Source organism: Panthera leo, chromosome E3 (assembly GCF_018350215.1).
Source record: "Panthera leo isolate Ple1 chromosome E3, P.leo_Ple1_pat1.1, whole genome shotgun sequence".
Lineage (NCBI taxonomy): Eukaryota > Metazoa > Chordata > Mammalia > Carnivora > Felidae > Panthera > Panthera leo.
In genome coordinates, this window is record NC_056694.1 from 4,282,990 (window position 1) to 4,307,994 (window position 25,005).

Genomic DNA, 25,005 nt, shown 5'->3' on the forward strand with positions numbered 1-25,005 from the left:
GGACGCCCAACTGACTAAGCTACCCAGGTGCCCCCTTTTAACACTGTTCTGACGAGAAATCGATGGCTGCCATGCTTTGATGCTGTACCATGAAATGTGCCAGCATCCGCAAGACCCACGGAATGCGCGAAATTAGTGCTTTACGTGACAAAACCATCATGTGTGGAAGATCCATTAAAGCACAAGGTGCACTAACAGGTGTTAATGTGACAGATGACAGGTAACCGTGACAGATGGATCAAAAATTCTAATTTCTGCTTGAGGACTAGAGTTTTATCACTGGCCACAATCATTTCACTTTTGAGATAATGCCTGCCCCGTGCCTACTCCTGAATAAGAAGCTTTCTGTTAGCACTTTTTCAAATAAAAAGAGTGTTTTGTGGGGGAAGAGGGCCCGATTGGGCATCTTGCAACTCGAAGGCACCAGCACTTCTTGAGACCCCACTGACCGGTCCGTGTGCGGCAGAGGCACCGTGCCAACTTCCCGGTGGGTCACACAGAGCATCGCGAGGTAACGTGATCAAAGAAGTAAATCTTACTCTTTCATCAAAGGCGTTTTAATTAAAAAAAAAAATTGTTTTATTATTCACTTAAAAGAAGGCTCCAAGCCCAGCGCTGAGCCCAACACGAGGCTTGAACTTACAACCCTGAGATCGAGTCAGATGCTTCACTGAATGAGCCACCCGGGTGCCCCTCAAAGGCACGTTGAGAAACACTGAGTTCTTTTGTAATGTGAGTGCCTAGTGGTGCAGAAAGTGGTTACTAGCACGGTCTGGTGCCACCGACTTGGTTTATGCTGAGCCAGCGCTGCTACTGTTCTGTCAGTACGAAGTCAACGGAACGAAACAGGCAAAGGATGTCTCGTGAGGGTGAAAGATCTGACCTTGCAGACCTCCTGAAGAGTCCCGGGGGGGCCCAGAGGTTCACGCGCTGAATCTGAGATCCACCGATGCAGAAAATACAGAGCAAAAAACCCCCGATACATAAATATTCTGGTTGGCTTGCACACTTGACAGTTTACTCGAAGACCTGAAATGCTAAATGGTACCTCTCTCTGGTTGTTCTCCATCATTAGAGGCCAAGAGAGGTGAAATAGGTATGTTTATCAAACTCCAATTAAAATTCTTTCACATAAATCTGATCTATAAGTGGTGAACTTTACCCAGTATTATTACAAAACCCAGTTGTTTTTTTAAAGCTTTATAGTTTATGCAAACCAAACGTTTGAAAGAATATGCAAATCTTAAAAGACTTTTTTTAAACATTTTTAAGGCGGGGCGCCTGGATGGCTCAGTTGGTTCAGTGTCTGACTCTTGATTTTGACTCAGATCATGGTCCCAAGGTCATAGGATTGAGCCCTGTGTCAGGCTCCATGCTGAGCGTGGAGCTTGCTTGGCATTCTCCCTCTCTCTCTCTCTCTCTCTCTCTCCCCCACTGCCCTTCTCCCTAGCTCACTCTCTCTCCTAAATAAATAAAAACAACAAAAAAAAGATTTTTAAGTCTGCATACCACAACGTGGGGCTTGAACTCATGAGATCAAGAGTCGCATGCTCTTGCAACTGAGCCAGCCAGGCACCCCTTAAAGGACCATTCTATACTGAGCCCTAAGAGCAAACCAGAACCCCGGAAACACACCCCAAATCCCCTCTCCTACCTCTGCCATTTCCTTGATTTTCTGCTCATAGAACTCCTGCTCTTGCTGCACAGCTGGGAGAAGGGCACGCCGGTCATAGGACCTACAATGTCGCCGCTTATTTTCCAGAAAGAACATCCTCTTTTCTATTTTTATGTCACCTGGAAGATAAGTGACCACCACACAAGATCATGCAGACAACTGTTGCTAGGAACGCAGGGCGGCCATCCCAGTCTTCTGGGGCCCAGTCCCCCCCACACCCTCAGGCAGTGCGTTTGCGACTCTCGAGAACACATTCTACCGTCTGGGAAAACTTGGTCCCTTACTGTTCCCTAACGTATCACGCACTTTTTGACTTCCATGTTTTCTTCCCCCTTGTTATGCTCCAACTGGAAGGGCCCTCCTATCGTAGCAGTATTGCACCGCGCGAATATACCAGTTTATTAGCCATTCTACCAAGGGCAGTTGGGTTTATAGTTTGGGGTCGTTAGGAACACGTCTGCACTTCAGCTGAGCACACGTGAAGGAGTGGACGTGCTGGATCATAGAGCTGCATGTCTGCAGCTTCAGAAAACAGCACCAATTTTCCAAACAGTGGTGCCACGCAAGGTACACTCTCCCCCCTCCGGCAACGCGTGTGAGCTCCAGTCACACCACGTCCTCACCACCTGTGCCACCGGCCTGTGATTTTAGCCATTCTGGCAGGTGGCCAGGCATCTGATCAACGCTTTTTGAACTTTTTACTTTGAACACCTTCCTACAGAACAGCTCAAACAGTAGTACGTAAATTCACGGCAAGCAACATTTAGAATAAAAAACAACAAAATGACGGATGTCAGACCACGTAATTGACCTGTTCAGGTTTTTTATTTTTGTGGATTTCAGAACTTACATTTTCCAGAAAACTGTCTATTCCACCCAAACCTTCTATTCTTTCACTAAAGTCTCTTCTTCATAGTATCTTTTGCTTTGTCAATATTTTCTACATCAGGTTCCTGATACCTCTCCCCCACTTCATTCTTTTTAACAATTAAATTAGCTATTTCAGCACCTTGCCTTTCCCTGTAAATTTTAGGGTAAGGTTGCCTGTAGCCACCACAAAGTCTTGCTGGGATTTTGACAGGAATTACATTAAGCTTGTGTATCAATGTGGGGAGGATTTACGTCTTTCCTATGCGGAGTCTTCCTGTCCATGAACATCATACACGTCTCCATTGACTTCTTTCTCCTCTGATTTCTTTCTTCAGTGTTCTGTAGTTTTTGTCACACAGGTCTTGTAAGTGTTTTGTTAGATTTACACCTAAATATTTAATTTGGAGGTGTGGGGGAATAATTATAAATCGCATTGTATTTTAAACTTTGATTTCCACATACTCATTCTGGCATACAATTGTTTTTTGTCGGTTGACCTCGTACCCTGCAATGATACTGAACTTATTCAATAATTCTAGAAGTATCCTTGGAGTTTCCTATGTAGACAATCACGTTATCTGCTTATAGGGGCAGTTTATTTCTTCCTTTCTGATCTGTGCGTTTACTTTACTCCACTAGCTATAATTTCCAGTACATGTTGAATAGCAGTAAATAGAAGACATCCTTCCCCTGTTCCCAATTTTAGGGGGCAAGGATTCACCATTAAACAGGACATTAGCTTTAGGTTTTCTTGCAGATGTTACCAAGTTGAAGAAGCTCCTCTCAAACTCCTGAGTTTTAATCATACGCAGGTGTGAAATATTATTAAATACCTTTTCCACACCAATTCATATGATGTAATTTTTCTTCTTTAGTCTGTTAATATGGTGGATTATATGGATTGTTTTCCAAAATATTAAACTAGCCTTGCACCCCTGGAATATACTCGAGTTGGTCACGGCACACAATTTTTTTGTGTATCGCTATGTCCTATTTGCTAATATTTTATTAGCGATTTTTGCATGTCTATTTACAGATATTGGTCTAGTTTTTGTACTGTCTTTGTCTGCTTTTGTTATTAGAAGATACTGTATAGAATTAATGTTCATTCTTCTAAAAAAGTTTGGAAGAATTTTCTAGTGGATTCAACTGAGGCTGGAGATTTCTTTTTTGGAAGACATGGAAAACACTGGATTCAATTTCCTTAATAGCTACAGGGCTATCCAAATGATCTCTATCTGAACATGGGTAAGTCTTGGTAGTCTGTGTTTTTTGAGGAACTGGTCCATTTCACTTGTAAAATCTTTGTGTGCAAAGCTGTTCACAGTATTCACTTTGGCTGTCTGTAGGGTCTACAGTGATATCCCCCATAAAAGGTGCTAGCTCCTAATATTGGCAATTTGTGTCTTATTTTCTTGGTCAGCTTTGCAAGAGATGATAGGCTGTATTTTTTATTAATGCTCAGTTTACATCCAAATGCTCCCAGAATCTTCATGAGAAGACTGTGTAGTTATCAACGGATTAAACCATAAACAGCGGAGGGGGAATCCTGTCTCCTCTTTGAGCCAAGCAAGGTACAACCCAAATAGCAGTGCTTGGATGGCAAACGGCTGAAAAGGTGGACAATGAGATTCCTGGAACAGATAGGGGACTCTGAGACTATGTGTACTTATAAGCTGCTGTGAAGAAAGGTTAAATGTATCTGTAAGTCATAAATATCAATGCTGTGTGTTGTCTCCACGCAGCAGACTCACGTGGAGTATGTTCACCCAGACTTTCAAAGAGCTTCTGACAAGCAGAGGAGACACACAGAGAAGGGCAGTCAGGAAGATGAAGCAGCAACAGACAGATTCCAAGTCTTCTCAGAGACAAGAACTACACCCATGGCAGGAAATTTCGGGAACATTTTGACCGGATATAAAAGAACTCCGTAAAAGATAGAGCTGACCAACAAGGGAGTGGACCATCTTGCAAAGTGGCACTTTCTTTCCTCTACCACTCAAAGTTAGAAACCAATAGGGAATGACTATGTACTTGGGATGCCTAGTCTAAACCGTGGATAAACTTAGCTGAACGAAGAACCACCTACACGCTGTCCCCACTTTCTTAGCCTTTGGCAAACGTGTGAGAACGTCATGGCAGGAGAGCAATGTACCACAGACTAGCTTGGGGGCTTCACAGCTCAGAGTCTATGGGTTTCCTTTCAGATCCTCAAGAGCTCAGAAACCCAAACCCTTTCCAACTCCCTGGTTGCCTCCCAGAGTTTCCATTTAGTCACACCTGCAATCAAGTTACGTTAACTATGTGCAGATTTGAGAGAAAGACAAATAGAAAACAAAAGGGAAATAATCCTATTTCTGACATAATCTATAGGAAAATTTTATGGCGGGCTCTTTTATTGGACACAAACGACTCGGATCACATCTGATGTAAAATCCAACAAGTTTACTTGGATCAGATCTGATGTAAAGTCCAACCCGAAGGGACCCCTCTGGAAGAGCTTTCAGAAATTATTTCATCAACAACAGAATGTCCAACAAACAAGTGGCTGTTCAGGAGCTGTGAGCTTTTCCCGTGCAGAAGCCACTTTCTCGGGCACACAGATAATCAATCTCTGGTCTAGATAATTTCACCAGAGATAAAGTGAATGCTTGTCACATCTTCAAGACCGGCCCCACCCCCCAAGTTTGAGAGTGTCCCCAAACACTTTCTCACACACGAACTCTGACACTGCACAGAATGTTCTGGTCATGGTGTTCCCTAGGCAGAAAGAAGGTGGGCGGCAACCACAGCCAGTTTCTAAACACATGGATGTGCTCTCAAAGCAGTCCATGCAGTCGGTCCCTGGGCTGGCCCGGCAGGGCGGCCACGCCACGACTGGCCTTTACCGGCTGTGTGGGAAGGAGACGGTCTGCACAGTCACTACACAGGCTGTGAGCAAAACTCAAAGTTGGCCGTTACCTTGTTCAAACTTGAAATCTATGTAAGAATACTGATTCATTTCTTTTCTCTTTTTTCTTTTTCCACTGGTTTCTGGTGATAGCTCCTGCCATTTTTTAATGGCATCAGAAAAGGCCTAGAAATTGAGAAAGGGAAAGGTTACCGCTGTACATGGGACACAAGAATACACGAAAGCAAGCCAGGCAGCCCCAAACCTCCTCTGACACAGTTTCAGCTATCTCCCCTGCATGGCTTACCAGAAACGGGCCGCAGCAAAATGAATAGGGAGCATTTCATTATTTTCTCTTCTTTCATAAACTGCCACAAGGGCAGAAACAAAGGCTAACTGACAAAGGGCAACATAAGGAAACACCAACTGTTCAAGCTGTCCTCGACTGCGTCCAGGGTAGGTCACCTAACAGATGGCTGACGAGTTCCACTCTACAGGCATACCCTAAATGGTCTACCTCTGGCCCACACTCCCCATCCACTTTCCACGAACATCCCTATGTTGCTCGCGGCTGCCCCTGAGTCCTCTCCCTGTACAGCACACTGCAAGACGCGAGTCTTAGGCCAGCAGTAATAATCCCTTTTCCTCCATACCCTCAGCTTCTTTCTTTTTCATATCTTTCCAATCGATACTTCAATGTGTTCGAGTCTTTGCCATCTTAAAAAAAAAAATCCTTCCTCCCCTTGCCTCTTTCCCCTTTCAGGTACCAGCCACCACACCCCAGCCCAAACCTGTCAAAGGTGCCATCTGGCCACTGTTTCCTCACCTCACCTCCTGGACGTCTTCCAACCCCTACCCATCGGGCACCGAAGCCCATCTTTCAACTAGCTTCCTACTTGGTAACAGGAGGCAAACTCTAGACCCCGTGTTTTAGTCCCTGTGTCACCAGGCCTCTCAGCAGCACGGATGACGCAGACTGCTCTTCCCTCCCGGGGTCCCGCGCCCTCTCTGCCCACTCCTCCTCGCCACCCTCCTCCACTTGGCCTCTACATGCAGGGAGGCCTCCAGGCAGCCTCAGCTCTCTTCCTGTGCCTACTTCATCCAGGCCGGGGAGGTCACCCTGCGTGTGCTGATGACGCCCACCAACCCACTTCCTTTGGCCATTCAAGCATCCAGATGAATTCTTTGTACTTGTAGGCCTCACAGACCTCACTCAACATGCTGGCAACTCAACACTTTCCAGATGGAATTCATGATCCTTTCCCTTCCACTTAGCTCTTTTACAGTATTCCTCATCCCAGGGAGGGACATTCCCCCAAATCCCTCTCACTGAACTCCTACTTCTAGAACATTCAAGGTTTGTGCTTAATATCTCTTGCTCAGGGAGGTCCTCCCGGAGCCTCCTGGTCCACCTTAGGTCCTCCTGTTACACTTTTTCCGAGCACCTTACATTTTTCTTTCGAAATGTGGCTAATGGTAATTACACACTTATTTGTCTGATTCTGCTTCCTGTTATCCCCTCTACGGACTATGGGCTTCTGGGGGACAAGGATGGCTACTGAGCCCAGGCTGTATCTGCAGCGACCTGCAGAGTTTGCATTTCATACTCATTTGGTGAACAGTAAAAGGTTCAGGGATGTGTACGTGTTACAGGAATGTTGCTAAAAAGTCACATTCTGAATGTCTGAGGGGAGCAGCTAGGCTGGCCCTCTGGTAAAGTGAAAGCAAGAGAAAATGAGCATTCCAGCTCCAATAGAGAGAGCGTCACCCTTTCACCTTCACCTACCTTCCGTCCCTTCCTTTTCAAAATCTGAGGTCTGGGAACCTGAAGGGAATGGCCGTGTGCCTCCGCACTGCTGTGAGCTAAGCCCTTTGTGCGGCATGGATACGGCTCATCTCACAGCACCCCCGAGGGAGGTGTTCTTTCACAGCAGAGGCAAGCGAGGCTTATGGACGAAGGACCTGCGCCCAGTCAAGTTGACTAACACTGGGATATGAACTCAGGCCAGCTGCACGACTAAACCCCCTTCCTCTCTTTGACACCGCCTGGTCCTCCCAGAGCGGTTCAGGGAGACCCTGAACCAAGAGCCGGCCAACAGCACAGCTCATCTTACTGCCTTTCCATCTCCCCAACCAACGTCCTCCCTTACTCTGTTTCCTCTTTTCAGAGTTCTGACTACCTGAGGTGTTCCCCACCAACACTTAAAGTCACATGTTTGTGTGGAAAGACCACTAATTCCTACCAAGTTTTACCTAGAAGTAAATGCTCCATCCTTGAACCAGGGCTATCTGCAAAAACCCAGGAAAAAAGGCAGGGCAGGCACAATAATCTGAATATTATAAAGGAGATGATCAAAGGGTAGATGCCAATTGTCAGCAACTAATGAAACCGGAATGTGAACTAAGAGCTTGTAACTGGCAGCCCACTGGGTTTGCAACTGCACCACCCTCCTGTCTAGAAGTGAAATAGGATCACTACCTTTCTCCCATTTAAATACTATTTTTACTGGGGCGCCTGGGTGGCTCAGTTGGTTAAGCGTCCGACTTCGGCTCAGGTCACGATCTCGCGGTCTGTGAGTTCGAGCCCCGCGTCGGGCTCTGTGCTGACAGCTCAGAGCCTGAAGCCTGTTTCAGATTCTGTCTCCCTCTCTCTCTGACCCTCCCCCGTTCATGCTCTGTCTCTGTCTCAAAAATAAATAAGCGTTAAATACTATTTCTACTTAGCAGGAAAAGAATCCAAACTGGTTCTTGTCAGGAAACTGTATCTTAAAACAGATGTTGCCAACAAATTAAGGAGCCTCCGAAATCTTACCTCAGTAGTTATATCAATCAGCACTTGTCTTAGTATTAACTAAACGTCTAGGGAAACAGACCAAATAAAATTATGAATCAGAATCCTTTCCTTATAGGAACTGCTAGAGTTCATACCTACATACCCAAAGGCACCGTGGTTACTTTTTCTTGCCTCTGCACTCAAGATTCTTCTAGTGAAAACACCCTTCCCTTAAAATCTTGTTCAAATGACGCCCTCATTTCTTTCCTAGTGTTCTCGTGTACCTTTATTCACTCTTTTATAACACCATGTTGTTTTAATCTTTTTTCCCCTTTTAATCTTCTCAAATAGACTGAAAGCTCTCTGGAAGGAAGTTAATTTGTGTTCTACAGAAGCCACTGTCCTCAGGGTCTAGGTGATAACTATCACACAGGAAGTACTCAAAAAACCTACCAGGAGGAACACAGGAATACGAGATATTGAAGATCATTTTTCCTTTTACACTTAGCTGGCATTTCTCCCTCCAGCCTGCTCACATTCACAAATCAAATCCCCACTCAAGGTATTGGTCCTGAGAATCAAGGATACAATCTGGTAAGGATACAAGATTCTTAGGATATCTTGACAATAGCCAAAATTCCTTCAAGAGAGGACCTAAAAATACTACAATGGGCATCTGATGAAATAAAAGTTGAGAAGTGGCCAGAGACTCCTCTATGGAGGCTGGCGGAGGTCAGGTCTAGAAGTGGGGACGTGTCGCCTGCATGGAGACAGAGGTGATCATTAAAGTACACAGGGGAGACATCTAGGAAGGCTGGGGAGCGGAGACACCCAGAATGAGCACATGGCAGAGGACTGAAGGGCTGATTAAAAGACGACACCGCCCACTAGTATTTTAAGCTCCACAGGGGAAAGGATCTTGCAACTGTTCACTGTGACACTCCTAGTGAATGGTTCGTAGCAAGCACTCAACACGCTGTCTGAATGAAAGAGTTAGATCTGTGGCAGACTCACAGAGGAAAAACTTGGAGGAGAAACCCAGTGGTACTATCGGCCACGTGTGAGTGTGTACACCAAGAGAAAGTTGTCAGGTCTAGAACACAGAGGATCAACCTCTGTCCAAAGGCAAAGGGAATTCCTAAGCTGACAGCTATGTTACGAGGTGCAGAGGAGGAAAGGGAAAAAAATGAACTGAGGACTAATGGATAGGTTTGACAATAGAAACGTGTTTTAGAGTTGTTGGCCATGAAAAGACAGCCACAGGATCAAAAAATAAAGCAACAACAAAAAAAGCAAATGAAAAAAACAAAGGCAACCAATTTTAACCCCAAGAAAAATAGAAAATTCAATAAAGGAAACATTATTGTAGTATATTATCTTCCCTAGCAGTGAACATTTAATTTACATAAATCATAACAAAAACTTTAAAAACAGATTTAACAAAATCACGTATCAAAAAGGTGAGTGTGTATGGGTAAGGCGTAGATCCCCATCTACTATAAAAGAAAACTAAAATAATTATTAAAACTAATAACTCAAGCATAAGCATGTGTTAATAAATGTGGAGATAAGTACTAGAAAGAAGACAGAGAGAGAGTCGAGTTGTCTCTGGAGAACAGAGGAAGAGGGTGAAGAAGGGGACTTCAGACCGTGGTTTAAAGAATTACCCACCCCCCCCCCCCAAAAAAAATTACAAATAAGCATTTTGGCACAAATTGATTTTTAAAAGTATGGCTGAAAATTCCTTTGATAAAAATTAGCATTCATTTTACCAAGCAGTTCCTGCCGTGAGTTTTAAGGATGACCTGTTCCCTCCAGTCTAGAAGTTACTTATTTTTGAGAGCACCTTTGTCCCTACAAAGGGTAACGGCCGGAAGAAACGTTACTGCAGCTGCACTGTGGTGTGCAAGAAACCTACCCACAGGATACGTCCGTAAAAAGAGTTGAGCTAAAATATATCTGACCACACACGCACTGGGGACGAGTCTTCCTGAGCCCTTGGCCTCCATAGCACAGGCTGGGAACAAAGCAGAGCAGGCCCTCGGGTCCTAGGCCCCTCCAGGGGGAGCTCAGTGCTGTGAACTTAAGGAGGCCAAATCACAGAAGGCTCTTGTGCTCTTGTAATAGTACTCTGAGAACGGACTCTTAAAATCACACTGTGAGGCAGTTACCAAGTCACTTCTAAATACAGAGGCTTGACAAGTGTCCCACAGCACACAGAAGGAAGTGTGGATGGAGGGAACTTCTTACTGAAACCTGATACATGCGAACCACTGTGACGGGCTCGCTCCACACTGTACCCAACCCGATTCTCCCATTAGCCACGTAAGGCATCCACTGTTCACCAAGAAAACTGAAGTTCCACACGTTCAAGACATTTGCTCAAAATCAGAGACCTACCTGGTAGAACTGGAATTAAAACTCAAGGGGTGGGGGAATCAAACCTAAGTTTGATCAAGATTCTAGATCCAACTAGAATCGGTCGGATATGTTAGAACCGGTTAATGATGCCACAGCATACGGTCAGCAAAATCTACGTGGTCAAAACCTACAGGATAAATAACCTATTTTTTTCAACAAATGAGCAGCAAGTAAAAGTAAAGGGGGAGGAAGGAGAGAGAAGTTATAGATTAAAAGAGATTTAAGTAACCTATCAACCAGCTGCAATAAACAGATTTTACTTGGAACTCAATATAACTGAAGGTTTTTGACACATCCAGAGAAATTTGAACAATGACTGGACACCTAATAATGTTAATTTTTAAGGTGTGACAATGATATTTTGATTATGTTTTTCAAAAAAGAGTCTTTATCTTTTAAAGGTAAACACTGAAATAGTTATGGATTTAAAGAAAGTGAAACTTTCCTTGGAATTTGCTTCAAAACAGTCTGGGAGAGAGGGAGCGGGCAGGGTGGGATGAAACAAGACTGGGCGGCACTGACAGTTACTGAAGTGGAGTGATGGGTAAGCACGGGCTCGTTAAAATACAATCGCTAATTTTATACGTGTTTGATGTTCATAATAAAAGGGGGAAAAAATCCAGGGAACTGTGATGGGCTCCGGTGAACATGCGCATGTTAGTAAACTAAGCGATCATCACGCGTGCGGGGCGGCACAGGGAAGGCCTACTGTGGCCATAATGAGAAACATCCCTGGGGGTGCTTCCCACACCCTACCCACGTGGGCATGGCTGTCTAGGGCAAAACTCTTACGCACCATTTGTACACAGCAGGGAGAGGTTCTGAACAGAGGGCATCAGGTTTTAGCTTCTGCCAAAGAGAACTTCCCCTTAAACACCCACTTCCATTCGAACAGTCCAATCCACCCCGTTTCAAAACCCGGTAAAATTTCAAACTACCCACCCAAACAAGCAGACACCACAAAAAATATGCAGGGCCAGAAAAACCAAGAAAGGGATAAGGAAAGTATAAATAACAGGGGAGCCACGAAGCCCTCCCACCTCCCACCCAAGTGAGGAGTGGGCTGTGGGATGACCAGGGACAAGCATCTGCTAGCCAAGTTCCTTTTACCGGTCCCAGGACGGTGGCAGGGACACCGCTCCCAGGACCAACCCACCCCCAGGCCACAGGAGCTGTCCTTTTCACTTCTCATCTGGGCTCCCTGGGAGCTCAGCAAAGGTGTCACGCACCAATGGAGCAGTGAAGATGCTAGAAGAGCCTAAAGAGGAAAGACCCTTTCTTTCTTGTGGTCGCTGGTTTTGGGGGGAAGCTCATTCATTTTTCCCTGACAGTACAGCATCCTCTATTTAGCGTGAGGAATGAGATCCAGAAATAGAAAGCACTAACTATGCGGTCCCCTCAGAGTAATTTTACCTAAGCGTAACCTACAATTAGAGGAGTCTGTGGACAGCTGCGTGGATCTTCCTGGCCATCTACAGGGGGAAGGGGCTAGACTCAGGGTGAGGCCACATTCACCCATGTGACCTGTGCCCAGCTGGAGACGAAATCAGGGAGGGGCGCTGGAACACACGTTTCACACCTAGCCATCTCGCTCTCCACGTGACATTCGTTACCCTCTATATCCTCATGGGTAAACCAGAACTTCCCTGCTTCTTTTTTGACACATTTTTTTAAAAGTAGGCTCCACACACAACGTGGGGCTCAAATTCCTGACCCCAAGATGGAGTTACATGCTCCACTGAATGAAGCGGCCACGAGACCCTACAACTTCCCTGCTGCTAATCTCTTTCTTTTCATTCAGTTCCTCCTGATCAGCAAATACCTTTGTCTATTTATCTTCACCCTGACAAACTCCTTAGCTCTCTGCCATCATAAACCATCCAATTTCCACAAGCTACACTCTTCATTCTGTTATCAAGGGAAGAAGTGGTCATGAGGTGTGACCCCACCAAGAAGACCAATGAGCACCTTTCGGGTGATTGCATAGTGTCCTTTGAGCTCATGCAGGGCCCACTTGATGTCCTGACTGCTGAGCATTTTGAAGTCGGCCATCAGGAGGTCAGCAGCTTGGATGAAGCAGCGCTGGTCAAGAGGAGCCAATTTAGAATAGTCAAAAAAGTCTAGTTTAGGCAACTGAAACGAGAGAGAGGCATAACGTTAGGAGAACAGAAGTGCATTTCCCATGTGGCACAAATCACTTTAAGAACTGCTTATTACAAGGGGCGCCCGGGTGGCTCGGTCGGTTAAGCATCCAACTTCAGCTCAGGTCATGATCTCGCAGTTCGTGGGTTCGAGCCCCATGTCGGGTTCTGTGCTGACAGCTCAGAGCCTGGAACCTGTTTCGGATTCTGTCTCCCTCTTTCTCTGCCCCTCCCCCACTCACGCTCTGTTCCTCTCTGTCTCAAAAATAAATAAATGTTAAAAAAAATTAAAAAACAAAACAAAACTGTTTATTACAAAATAGAATACTCTCACTTGTACTGATAATCACTCTATGGGGGTTACCAGCCCTGCACAGAGATGAAGAAATTGATGGTTCAGAGATGCTAAATAAGCTGCCTAGAGTCTGGTGACTAGTTTTACCAGCCAGGACTAGTAAAAAAGTATAGCTATGGATTTGAAACCAATCTGTCAGTCATCTTCTTTCCACAAAATGTTCAGAAAAAACTAGTACTTCTGTTACAGAATATGGAGAAGAGTCAAAACAAGGTGTGGAGAGTAGGACTTAGCAGCCATGAAGCAGTTCTGTTCTAGACTTTCCTTTCCACCTGACACACTAAATACCAGTTAGGATTACAAATAAAAACGATGATAAAGATTTTAGCAAGTCAAACTGTTTATACCATGATACAGAATTTAGTTATATAGGTACATGCACTGTATATAAATCTCACATCATAAGAAAAACTATAAACAGACAATGAACTCTAGGCAATGAAACGCATGCTTAAGTATGTATGGAGAAGTGGGGCGCCTGCGTGGCTCAGCTGGTTAAGCGTCCGACTTCGGCTCAGGTCACGATCTCACGGCTTGTGAGTTCGAGCCCCGTGTCGGGATCTGTGCTGACAGCTCAGAGCCTGGAGCCTCTTCAGGTTCTGTGTCTTTCTCTCTCTCTCTGCCCCTCCCCCACTCACACTCTTTCTCTCAAAAATAAAAAAACATTAAAAAAAATAAAGTGCTTGGATCATTTAAAAAAGTGTGTATGGAGCAGTGTTGATGTTTTTGTGATTTCCTTTGAAGTGCATCATAATGAAATGAAACATAAGAGAGATGTACTGACAGACAACTGGATATGTCATTCTACGGGGTGGATATTATAAGGTGGATATAATAAAATGTTAACTTTTACTAGTAGTGCTGGTACTTGGGAATAGAGGTGATCCATGTAAAATTCATTTGGTTTTACTTACCATATGTCTGAAAATTTTCATAATAAAATATTGAAAGAAAAAAAAAGAAATGAAAAATCTTGGCCAATTCTGGTCTCATTTTAAAAACTTGCTTTGTAAGACTAAAGACATGGAGGGTTTGACTTTTGTGGGAAAGAGAAGACGGAGTTACCGTAAAAGAAGTTAAATACAGAAGCCAAAGTGGCTCAGGACAGAAATCCCACTGAAGGAGAAGTATATTCTGAAATCCTGTTTTGCAGGCTGCTCTCTAAGGATGTGTTCTGACAAAGCACTTTCTTCCCACAAAAATGAAAACAGCAGAGCACTTCCAGGTAGAGACTGCAAAACAAAGAGCACGCCACTTGCCTTGGTCTCATCTTGGCTGGCAAGCAGGCTGCTACTGGGGTTGATAATGACTCTGTCTTCCCTCTTTGGATAATCTGGATTTTCCAGAAGAAAATTACAAAGTCTGCAAAAATAAATAACATTATTTTCATAGCGCTTCCAAATCCTACACCTGCCCACCGATTCAAATACAACGTTCGAAAAATAATGTGCCTTGTCATACACTATGACTGGCTTAAGAAATTAAAATGTTTGTGGATCAGAAAAATGAAACAAATAAAAAAGATACACTTACTTTCTACTTTTTGCTTCTAACTTTAAAAAGCAATAATTATACTAAAAACGCACACTTCTCTGAAGTTTTCTATTAGTCAATGTAATGAAGTCACCGAAATTCTTACTGGTTGAACTGGATGGAGCTGGAGAATCTAGATGAAGAGGATCTACTGTTTGTCAGAAAACTCTAACAAATAAAGGATGGGAAAATGTATTCGCATTCACAATTAAAAACAGTTTGCTGGGCGCCTGGGTGGTTCAGTCGGTTGAGCGTCCGACTCTTGATTTCGGCTCAGGTCATATTCTCAGGGTTGTGGGATCGAGACCTATGTCAGGTTCTGTACTCAGCGTGGAGCCTGCTTGGGATTCTCTCCCTCTCTCTCTCTCTCTCTCTCTGTCTGCCCCTCACTGCTTGCATTCTCTCTCTTTCACTAAAATAAAACAAAGAACAAAAACCAGCTTGCTAAGTAAATAAATGGAAAAATTAACCTTCTATTAATATTTTTTTAACCCTATGGCAATATAAATCCCCATGAGCAATTTGAGTGACATTCAGTTTACACAGCTAACTGCAAGGCTGAAGGAACAGGCCATGTCTGCTTAAGAATGGACTGTCTTTTGGCTAAAATGAACAAATCAGGAGACTATAGATGCTGGTGAGGATGTGGAGAAACGGGAACCCTCCTGCACTGTTGGTGGGAATGCAAACTGGTGCAGCTGCTCTGGAAAACACAGCGGAGCTTCCTCAAAAAATTAAAAATAGAGCTACCCTCCGACCCAGCAATAGCACTGTTAGGAATTTACCCAAGGGATCCAGGAGTACTGATGCACAGGGGCACACGTACCACAATGTTTACAGCAGCACTTTCAACAATAGCTAAATTATGGAAACAGCCTAAATGTCCATCATCTGGTGAATGGATAAATAAGATATGGTTTATAGATACAATGGAGTGCTACTTGGCACTGAGAACGAATAAAATCCTGCCATTTGCAGCAACGTGGATGGAACTGGAGAGTATTATGCTAAGTGAAATAAGTCAGTCAGAGAAAGACAGATATATGTGGAAGTTGAGAAACTTAACAGAAGACCAGGGGGGAGGGGAAGGGGGAAAAAATTACAGAGAGGGAGGGAGGCAAACCGTAAGAGACTCTTAAAATACAGAAAACAAACTGAGGGTGGATGGGGGGTGGGGGAGAGGGGAAAGCGGGTGATGGGCACTGAGGAGGGCACCTGTTGGGATGAGCGCTGGGTGTTGTATGGAAAGCAATTTGACAATAAATTATATTAAAAAAAAAAAAAGGATGGACTCTCTTAATACCAAACCCACAGCCTTGTCCTTTCATCACTCATGAAATACTTTAAAGGTAAGGAATATAAATAACACACGCTGATGTATCATTGCCCAGATTTAACAAATGTTAACCAGCAAGGTTCTTCACCCCGAAACGACCCAATATGGCGACAAACTGAGCTCCTGGGACGATTCCACAGCGACAGCAACAGCCTGGGCGGCATGCAGCACAAGCCGCTGCAGTAGCAGGGAAGCTTACGGGCCACGTAAGGGCCACGGGGCTTCCCTGCGGGATGGCTCCTCCATCCTTTTCCCCTCCCTTGCTCCTGCAGGTTCTTAGGATGACTCCGCTCCATGATTCTCAACTCTCTTCTTTCCAGGTCTCTCCTGCCCCGTGTTGGCTCCAATACTGGAGCCTTTACTTGTAAGACAGGTAGTAAATACTTATTTAAGTAAATAAGACAGGAAGAGGACAGAGGAAAAGCACTCCCCTCCAGCATCTCTTCTCACCCACGGGCCAGTGCTGGGGAACCGAGCAATGGAGAGGCATGCTTCTTCTGCAACCCCGAGGAGCCTCAGTATCGGCCTGATTGCAAAGCCCCCTCCTTAGCCTACTCAAGGACCTGGTCAGCACTGGTCGGCATCCCTCCACATCTTCTTCTTCACCATCACTTCAGGAACCCCATGTGCTTACCATATCCAAGCTCTCTTGGTGATCACCATGCCCAGTCTACTGGAACACAGTGCCAGAGGCCCAGAGAGGGAAAATCCTCTTCCTGCACCACAGCTGTAGCAAGGAGAGGCACCCCAGGTCAAGAACTCTGAGCACGTTTCTCTTCGAAACCACAGTCACTAACGGCGATTCTCTCTTCTGGTATGAAGTGATGAGCACTACGGGTTATACAGATCTTAGCAGGCTGACCTGAGGATTAGCCATCACCAAGAATCACTCAGTATCTATGGGGAAAGGCCTCAAGGTCTAAACTCTGTTCACGTGCACATCTGGACATACTAGAACCCAGAAGTGGAACAGCTCCTCCATTTCAAACATGCCTGTTCGTAATGTTTTGGTAAGTGTGGCTACTACAACCCAACAAACTGCCGGGTATCAGGAATTTGGGGAAAGATAAAAAGGTCACACAGTGAAGAAGCTTCTTTGATAGACTAGTTATCCACGAGTGAAGCCAATGGTCTCCAAGTGGGGTGCATGAAAGATGATCTGCTAGGGTACTGGAAGAAACTACTACAACTCCCGTTTTTTAAAAAGTCTCACCCTTAAAAACGTTTTCTATTTTTACGTATTTTCTAAAGTGTGAAATACAGAATTACAGTATAGGACACAGAGGTAGAATGGGAAGTATACTTTCTGGAAAACAAACCAAAAAACCTCCCAACCATAATTTAGGGGGTTCCTCTCTGACCCATTCACCTTGTATTTTTATTATTATTTTTAAATGTTTATTTATTTTTGAGAGAGAAAGAGACAGATTGCGAGCAGGGGAGGGGCAGAGAGAGAGAGAGACACAGAATCTGAAGCAGGCTCCGGGCTCTGAGCTGTCAGCACAGAGCCCGACGTGGGGCTCGAAATCACAAGCCAAGAGATCGTGACCTGAGCTGAAGTCACTTAACTAACTGTGTCCACCCAGGCACCTCTCATTTTGTATTTTAACATCTTCAGAAGATCACATACTGAAATGCTGCAAGATACGGAATTCCACAAGGCAGAACTCAAGAGGCTCTCATCGTTACATGTTTATGTTCCAATCTTTTTTTATAATTTTTAAAAAAGTTTTACTTATTTTTTCAGACAGAGCATGAGCGGGGGAGGGGCAGAGAGAGAGGGAGATAGAGAATCCTAAGCAGGCTCCAGGCTCTGAGCTGTCAGCCCGGAGCCTGACGCGGGGCTCGAACCAACAGACTGTGAGATCATGACCTGAGCCGAAGTCGGACGCTCAACTGACTGAGCCACCCAGGCGTCCCAAAAATTTCAGAAATAAAAAATTCCTGCTTGAAAATACCAGTAGCCTACAGGATGGTGAAGAAGGCTAAATCTGGTGAGGAATGGAGCATGGGAGGCATGTAGAAGCAGGTTCAAAGGTGCATTATTTGTGAAAATCAAAAAGTGGCAACAACTCAACTGTCTATCAAAAGGAGAGGGAAGGCGTGCCTGGGTGGCTTAGTCAGTTGAACGTCCGACTTCAGCTCAGGTCATGAGCTCATGGCTTGGGAGTTCGAGCCCCGCATCGGGCTCTGTGCTGACAGTGCAGAGTCTGGAGCCTGCTTCAGATTCTCTGCCTCTCTCTGACCCTCCCCCACTCGCGTACACTCACACTCTCAAATATAAACATTTAAAAAAAAGTAGAAGGAGAAATTACAGTATTTTAATACAAATAGATACCACATGGCAATGAAAATGAACGAACTATACTTACACAGGGCACAGAAGAACCCCAGAAACAGAATGCTGAGTGAAAGAAGGCAGTCACAAAAGAATAGAGACAATATGAAATCTTCACAAAATCTTCAGTGTTCACAGATGGTGGCAGCATTCAAATTTTTGAGGACTTCTGGGTGGTAGTTACATGCATGCTTGATTTGTGATAAATTAAGCAGCTATCTTTACTTTGTCCATTTTTCCGTGTCAGTATTGCAGTCCACAATAAAAAAGGTTTGAAAAATGCTGAATATTAAAAAAGAACTTGCAAAGTACATCAAATTATAGTTCGGAGTTCCTAGGAGTCCAAACCTAAGCGGAAGTAAAACCCCGGAGAAGTGAGCTAAACACAGAGGCAAGACTGTCCAGAGTGCACTCATCGATCCTAACAGACTTGAGCCCTTAGTTCACAGGGCGCACAAGGTTAAGAGACAAAGCTCACAAAGCACAAGGAAAAGCAAGCCTTAACACTGACGATGAATGGATGGAGAGGAAACCCAAACGCCTTGTGAGAACTGGTGAAGACTACCCAGTCCTAACCCAGGACTAAATGCTGACTCTCCGGATGATCCTGCAGACAACCCTGCAGACAACAATCTGGAATATAAAGTGGTACTAGACCGACATCACCCCTGGGCACATGAGGAAAGACACAGCAAATCCTCCCCTGAAGGAAGAGTTTCTATCAAGACCTCAAAAAATGAGCTCACAATCAAAATTTACAAGAAACACAAGGAAACAGGACACCAAGAGAGCCAGCAGAAACAACAGAATGAGATTCATAAGAACTTGACATCAGAATGATCGCACTCGGAACACAAGCTACGTTTATTCGCTGTGTTTGAAGAACTAAATGAATTAAAAATACAAGTAAAAAATAACACTAGAAAAATGTTAAGGAGAATTACAAGGATGCCAGAATGAAAAAAATATAGGAACCGGAACCAGAAACATAGTGGATGAGTGTAAAGGCAGATTACACGCCGTTAAAAAGACACTTAGTGAGCTGGAAGACATCCCTGAAGAAATCATCCAGAGTGTATCAATCACAAAGACAAAGAGGTGGTGTTAAGAGCCACAGAGCACGGGGGAGAGCGTTAAAGCAGAGGTGAGAAAGGGAACAGGATGTGAACAGACAATGGCTACCAAATTTCCATAACCAAGGAACATCATCCATCTACGGCCTACAACAGTCTGCATTCTAACTGTACTGCCTCAATGCATGAAGCACAAAGTAACTATCAAACATTTCTTACTTCACTCAATCAATAGTTTTCATTAATAGTAACATTGGTACTACAATTTTACCTTAGTTTATGTATACTGTAGGACAAACAAAATATATTAATGTTATTAGAAATTAACGTTTTAGTGGAAGAACACATAGATGTAAAATTTAGAAAGACCAAGCAAAAAAACCTTAAATAGTTAAATCTGGATGGGAAATTATAAATATAAGCCCATGATTTAAAAAGCCTTGTCTGTCCCCTGAAATAGCCTACAAGTGATGACATGGTAGTGGCAATGAGGAGCAGGTCTAGTCCTCAGATAGTAGTTTATAGGATCAACCCTTACTCTACGGAACCTAGGTTTCTTGGAGAAACGACAAGATTCCAGGTTTAGGACAGAAAAGTTCAAGGTAAGCAAAGGCAACTCGGTATTTTAGAAAGTAAGGACGCTGGCTCAGACTAATAAGGACCACGCCAAAAAGACACAGATGCATCTTAAGAGGCTCCTACTGGTCAAACTTAGGATAATTCTGTATCAAACACAAAAAGGTTGTAACTGATTGTAAAACACCACTTCTGTAAAACCTTTAAGTTCACAGTAACTCTAAAAAAGAGCAAGAAGAAGTAAAGGGGCAAGATGTTCCTTAAGCAGATAACAATCCATGTGGCAGATGTACCGATGCTTGCTGTACAGTCTTTTAATCTATGTTAAAAAATACTAGGGGGAAAAAGTCAATGTCATTAAAAAAGTAAGTGGCGGGCGCCTGGGTGGCTCAGTCGGTTAAGGTCATGATCTCGCGGTCTGTGAGTTCGAGCCCCGCGTCGGGCTCTGTGCTGACAGCTTAGAGCCTGGAGCCTGTTTCAGATTCTGTGTCTCCCTCTCTCTGACCCTCCCCCGTTCATGCTCTGTTTCTGTCTCAAAAATAAATAAACGTTAAAAAAAATTTTTTTTAAAAAGTAAGTGGGGGATTGTTCTAGATTAAACAGCTAAAGAGATAAATACATGATGAAAACCTTGACTCAATCCTGGTTTAAAAACTGGTCACAGTGCTGCCGCTGGACAGAGGGCAACAGGGTGGCCACTGGCACCAATAGTGTCTTTGTACAAATTAGGAATAAGCATCTCCTCTAGGCTGCTGACCTGGGAAACGGGGCTCTTTCCTCTCGGCCATGACAGGGAACAGCTCCCAGCTGCACCCCTGCCTGAGTGAGTACCACGGTAGAAGCTATAATCTCTGAGGACGGAGGTTTTGGTATACTCCCCCTTCCGTGTTAATTAGCTGAAAATTTTATTAGTTTCAATATTCTACTGTTCTTCATTAACTTGTAACTGTTTTACCTCCGCATGCTGTAAGGAGGGGAAAGAGTGTGAAAGGAAAGAGACTTACTTTTCATTTTTTATTCTTTGGGACACGGTTATTTTTATTTATTTAAAAAAAATTTTATTCTTCCCCCTCCAACCAGAACATTTATATTTTTACAAAATCACAGTTCACATTTTTATGATAAAGGGACTAAAGAAACACTTCTATGCATTTTCCCAAATAGAGAAAGTGGTTGCAGAACACTGTTACAACCACAGGGAAGAAAATGTCTTTTAACAACCTGACCAAAATACAACCTCGACCAAAATGAGTTATCAATGCTCAGAATTAATGAAACACCTTCATTCCATAGCCACGCAGGATTCAGTAAAACCCAGACAACAGTCTGTATGTGACAAAAATGAGAACTCTTCAAATAGGATTATTAAAAACGACAAAATGCTAAGTGAAATAAGCCAGTCACAAAAAGACAAATACTGTGTTATGCTACTAATATCAAGTCCCTAGGGTAGTCAAATTCAGAGAGACCGAAAGTAGAAGTGTAGGTCCCAGGGCCTGGGGGGCAGAGGAGCGGTGGGAATAAGAAGTTAACGTTAAAGGGGACAGAGTGTCAGCTTGGGAAAATGAAAATGTCTGGAGATGGTGTTGATGGTTGTGCAAAAATGTGAAGAAACTTAATGCCAATGGTCTATATACCTAAAAAATGGTAAAAATGGTAGGTTTTCATATGTGTATTTTACCACAATAAAAAAAAAAGGCATGGTAGTGTACTTACACATTCAAATCATAATAATTCTTCAAATGAATTATCTCCTCAACATACCCATTTGCAACATCTGGAAATCTCGCTTCCTAAAAAGGAATAAAGACATTATTTATATTTTATCCACTACAACGGTTTCAAACTGCAATAACAGCCAGAGGGCAAAAAGTAAAATGACTGAAGATGACAAAAGAGCTGTAAAGCAGGTCTGTGCCCAGACTTCTCTGTCTATAGAGACTGTGGACTCTAGAGAGGCCCCTAGCAATTATCTGGTCCTCTGCCACTCTGCATATCCATTCTTCACTCTTTCAAAAAACACTGAACATCTCAGCCCCGGCAAAGGCAATCCAAAGGGGAGTAAAGCACTACCCCTTAAGATGCACGTGAGCTAGTGTGCCGGATGAAAACACCTGGGGGAAGGAGGGTTAAGGGCTTGTTCAAAGGCAAACAGCAGCTGAGCCAGAACACACAGCCCTGCATTACGTGCTACATCAAGGATATCCAACAGAACTCCATTCAATGATGGAAACGTTCTATTCTGTGCCTGCCAACATGGGAGCTATTCAGCCCCACGTGGCTATCATGCACACCGAATGTGACTAGTACCACTGGAAATGGAATTTCAGGTTTTATTTGTTAAGACATTTAATTTTTTTCTTCAACGTTTATTTATTTTTGAGACAGAGAGAGACCGAGCATGAACGGGAGAGAGTCAGAGAGAGAGGGAGACACAGAATCTGAAACAGGCTCCAGGCTCCGAGCCGTCAGCCCAGAGCCCGACGCGGGGCTCGAACTCACGGACCTCGAGATCATGACCTGAGCCGAAGTCAGATGCTTAACCGACTGAGCCACCCAGGAGCCCCTATTTGTTAAGACGTTTAAACTTAGGGGCGCCTGGGTGGCTCAGTCGGTTAAGCGTCCGATTTCGGCTCAGGTCACGATCTCGCGGTCCGTGAGTTCGAGCCCCGCGTCGGGCTCTGGGCTGACGGCTCGGAGCCTGGAGCCTGCTTCGGATTCTGTGTCTCCCTCTCTCTCTGCCCCTCCCCCGTTCATGCTCTGTCTCTGTCTCAAAAATAATAAAATAAACATTAAAAAAAAAAAAATTTTAAACTTAAACAGCCACATGAGGCTACCACATTAGACAGTGCACCTCTAGCCTGTTTTATGGGTCTGAATTAGAGTTAACTGAAAGCCTTTTTAAAACCAGGGGGATTGCTCTTATGACAGCACCATGGTACCCATGATCTGCTGCTAAAATCCCATAGGGGTTGTTGGGGGGGGTTAAGGATAGATTAAAGGATCCTAATTTAATTTCTGTATCATATCAGAGTTTCTCTTCTTCTGTTCTATATATCTAGCTGTATATCCCTTAAGAAAATGAAGCCCCCCGCCCCAACACAATGATTTTGAAGTAAAAGAAAATGCAGCTCATTTAGGGTCTATAATTATTTACTTAATAAAATAAAACTTACTGTTTCTTTCACTAAAAGTGCAACGAGTTCTTGATCTACCTCAGTAGCTTCATGCCCCCAAAGGTTTTCCAAATTGGGCTCCTGAGATCCTTGTAGTGGAAAGGCTGGCCCGGGCTCCTCATCATCTATTGCTAACTGCTGGTCTTCAAGCTCTCCTAGAGGATGGCCAGGCTGCGGAGAGGAGGGGCCCGGAATCCCATCCTGCTGGGGTTCTGGTCTTGGAAAAGCCGGCCTAGGAAAAGCCAGCCCTGGGGGCTCACGCTGATACAACAATGGGCCTGGTTCTGCTTCGGGCTGCCGCTCCTGAGGAACCACCTGGTTTGTTATCTCCCGGGGCTGCTGGTTTAGGGACTGGAAGTAACGATGGTCTAACCAGCAGCCTTCTTCGATGACCTGATCATCCAGGATACCAGGTGATTCTCCAAAGTTTGATAAAAGCTCTGTTTCTGAGTCAGATGACTGGTTCTGAGAGTCCAAAGGATCGCCTTCTGGTAAAAGAAGGCCACGTTCTTCCAAGATAACGATTTTCTGCTCTGATCTGGGGTTGACAATGTCATTTGCTACTTGGTTATGACTTGGTCCAGGTTTGGGTTCTCTTTCTGTTTGGCCACTTGGCTTAATGAATTCAGAAACTCCAGGAGGCCCAAGATCCAGAAATTCACCGTAGTCATCTTCAGAATCATCCTGTGCCCCAGAATCAAACAATGAGCTGTTACACACTGAAAAATAGCCGTTCTTATCTGATTCAAAGGCTGCTCTAGACTTTTTAGGCCTTTCTTCTCCCAATCTTTTGAGATCTTGCCACTGGGCAGCTGGTTTGATGAGATTGGGTCGTGATGTCTGAGGTTTATGTGTCTAAAAAAAATTAAATTTTAATAATAATAATTCAATTTCTTTCCTATGTCTTTGTCTCCTTGCGTACTTATGTTGAGCTTCTGAGACAGGACAGGAAAGAAACAAAACCCCAAACACCCTAACCCACAAAACCTATTTTTCCCAATAGTGATCTTAACACTGAAATTTGATCACATTATAGTAATTCTAAGAATCAAAGTAGCCATTCATAGATTGGAACCTGAGTTATAGTTTGAATTATAATCTCACCTGAAACCACTAAAAAGTAACTATGAAGTAGAGGAAGTAATGAAGGAATGACAACACAGTAGGAGTGTTCAATAAACATGAAAAGAATCTAAACTTCATTAGTTACTACCAAAATATAAATTAAAAAAGATCCCTCCCCCCATAAGACTGGCAAACTTTTTTTAGTTAGAGAATATCAAGTACTGATAAGGATGTGGGAAAACTCTCGTGCTATTATGGTGAATTTAGGACAGCAATTTGGCATTATTTATTAAATTAAAAAATGTATATAGCCTTAGCAGCTTTAAGTGTAACCTTTTCCTATCTATCCCATGAACCCTATGTATCTACAGGGGACATATAAAAAGATATTCACTGCCACATTGCTTATAACATAAAAAGAAAAAAAAAAAATAGACATTCTAAAGTTTATGCCCAAGAAATTAAGTCAACTATTATCTATTCTACAAAATATTCTCCCAACTCCCCTCCCCCAAAAGAGGTAGCTCTGTATGTACTGAAAAGCTCACCAAGAAATGTCATTAAGTGAAAAAAGCTGTAAAACAACACAAACACAGAATGATTATTTTAAAAAATCAAAACACAAGACATAAACATAACCACTTCTAAAAGCATATATGTGTAACACACACACACACACACACACTCAAAGAAAATGATCTGGAAGAAAACATGTCAAACTGATAACAGCAATTCCTCAGGGAAATCTCTGGAGAGGAAGGGGCTGCTGAAAAGAGACTTTAG

General features: G+C 43.7%; 1 protein-coding gene across 4 annotated transcripts in view; it reads right to left on the bottom strand.

Moving 5' to 3' along the window:
* The window catches only part of RNF216 (ring finger protein 216), a 144,692-nt gene that overhangs the window by 94,037 nt on the left and 25,650 nt on the right, over window positions 1-25,005 (bottom strand). For 2 of the 4 annotated variants that reach the window (XM_042922563.1, XM_042922564.1), the window contains exons 4-9: window positions 23,158-24,012; window positions 21,698-21,774; window positions 14,385-14,487; window positions 12,598-12,762; window positions 5,507-5,621; window positions 1,655-1,794 (exon numbers count right to left, since the gene is read on the bottom strand). In XM_042922563.1, the coding sequence (XP_042778497.1) occupies window positions 1,655-1,794; window positions 5,507-5,621; window positions 12,598-12,762; window positions 14,385-14,487; window positions 21,698-21,774; window positions 23,158-24,012 (1,455 nt within the window). The remainder of the gene's footprint in view (window positions 1-1,654; window positions 1,795-5,506; window positions 5,622-12,597; window positions 12,763-14,384; window positions 14,488-21,697; window positions 21,775-23,157; window positions 24,013-25,005) is intronic. The other 2 variants (XM_042922565.1, XM_042922566.1) reach the window with 1 other exon arrangement.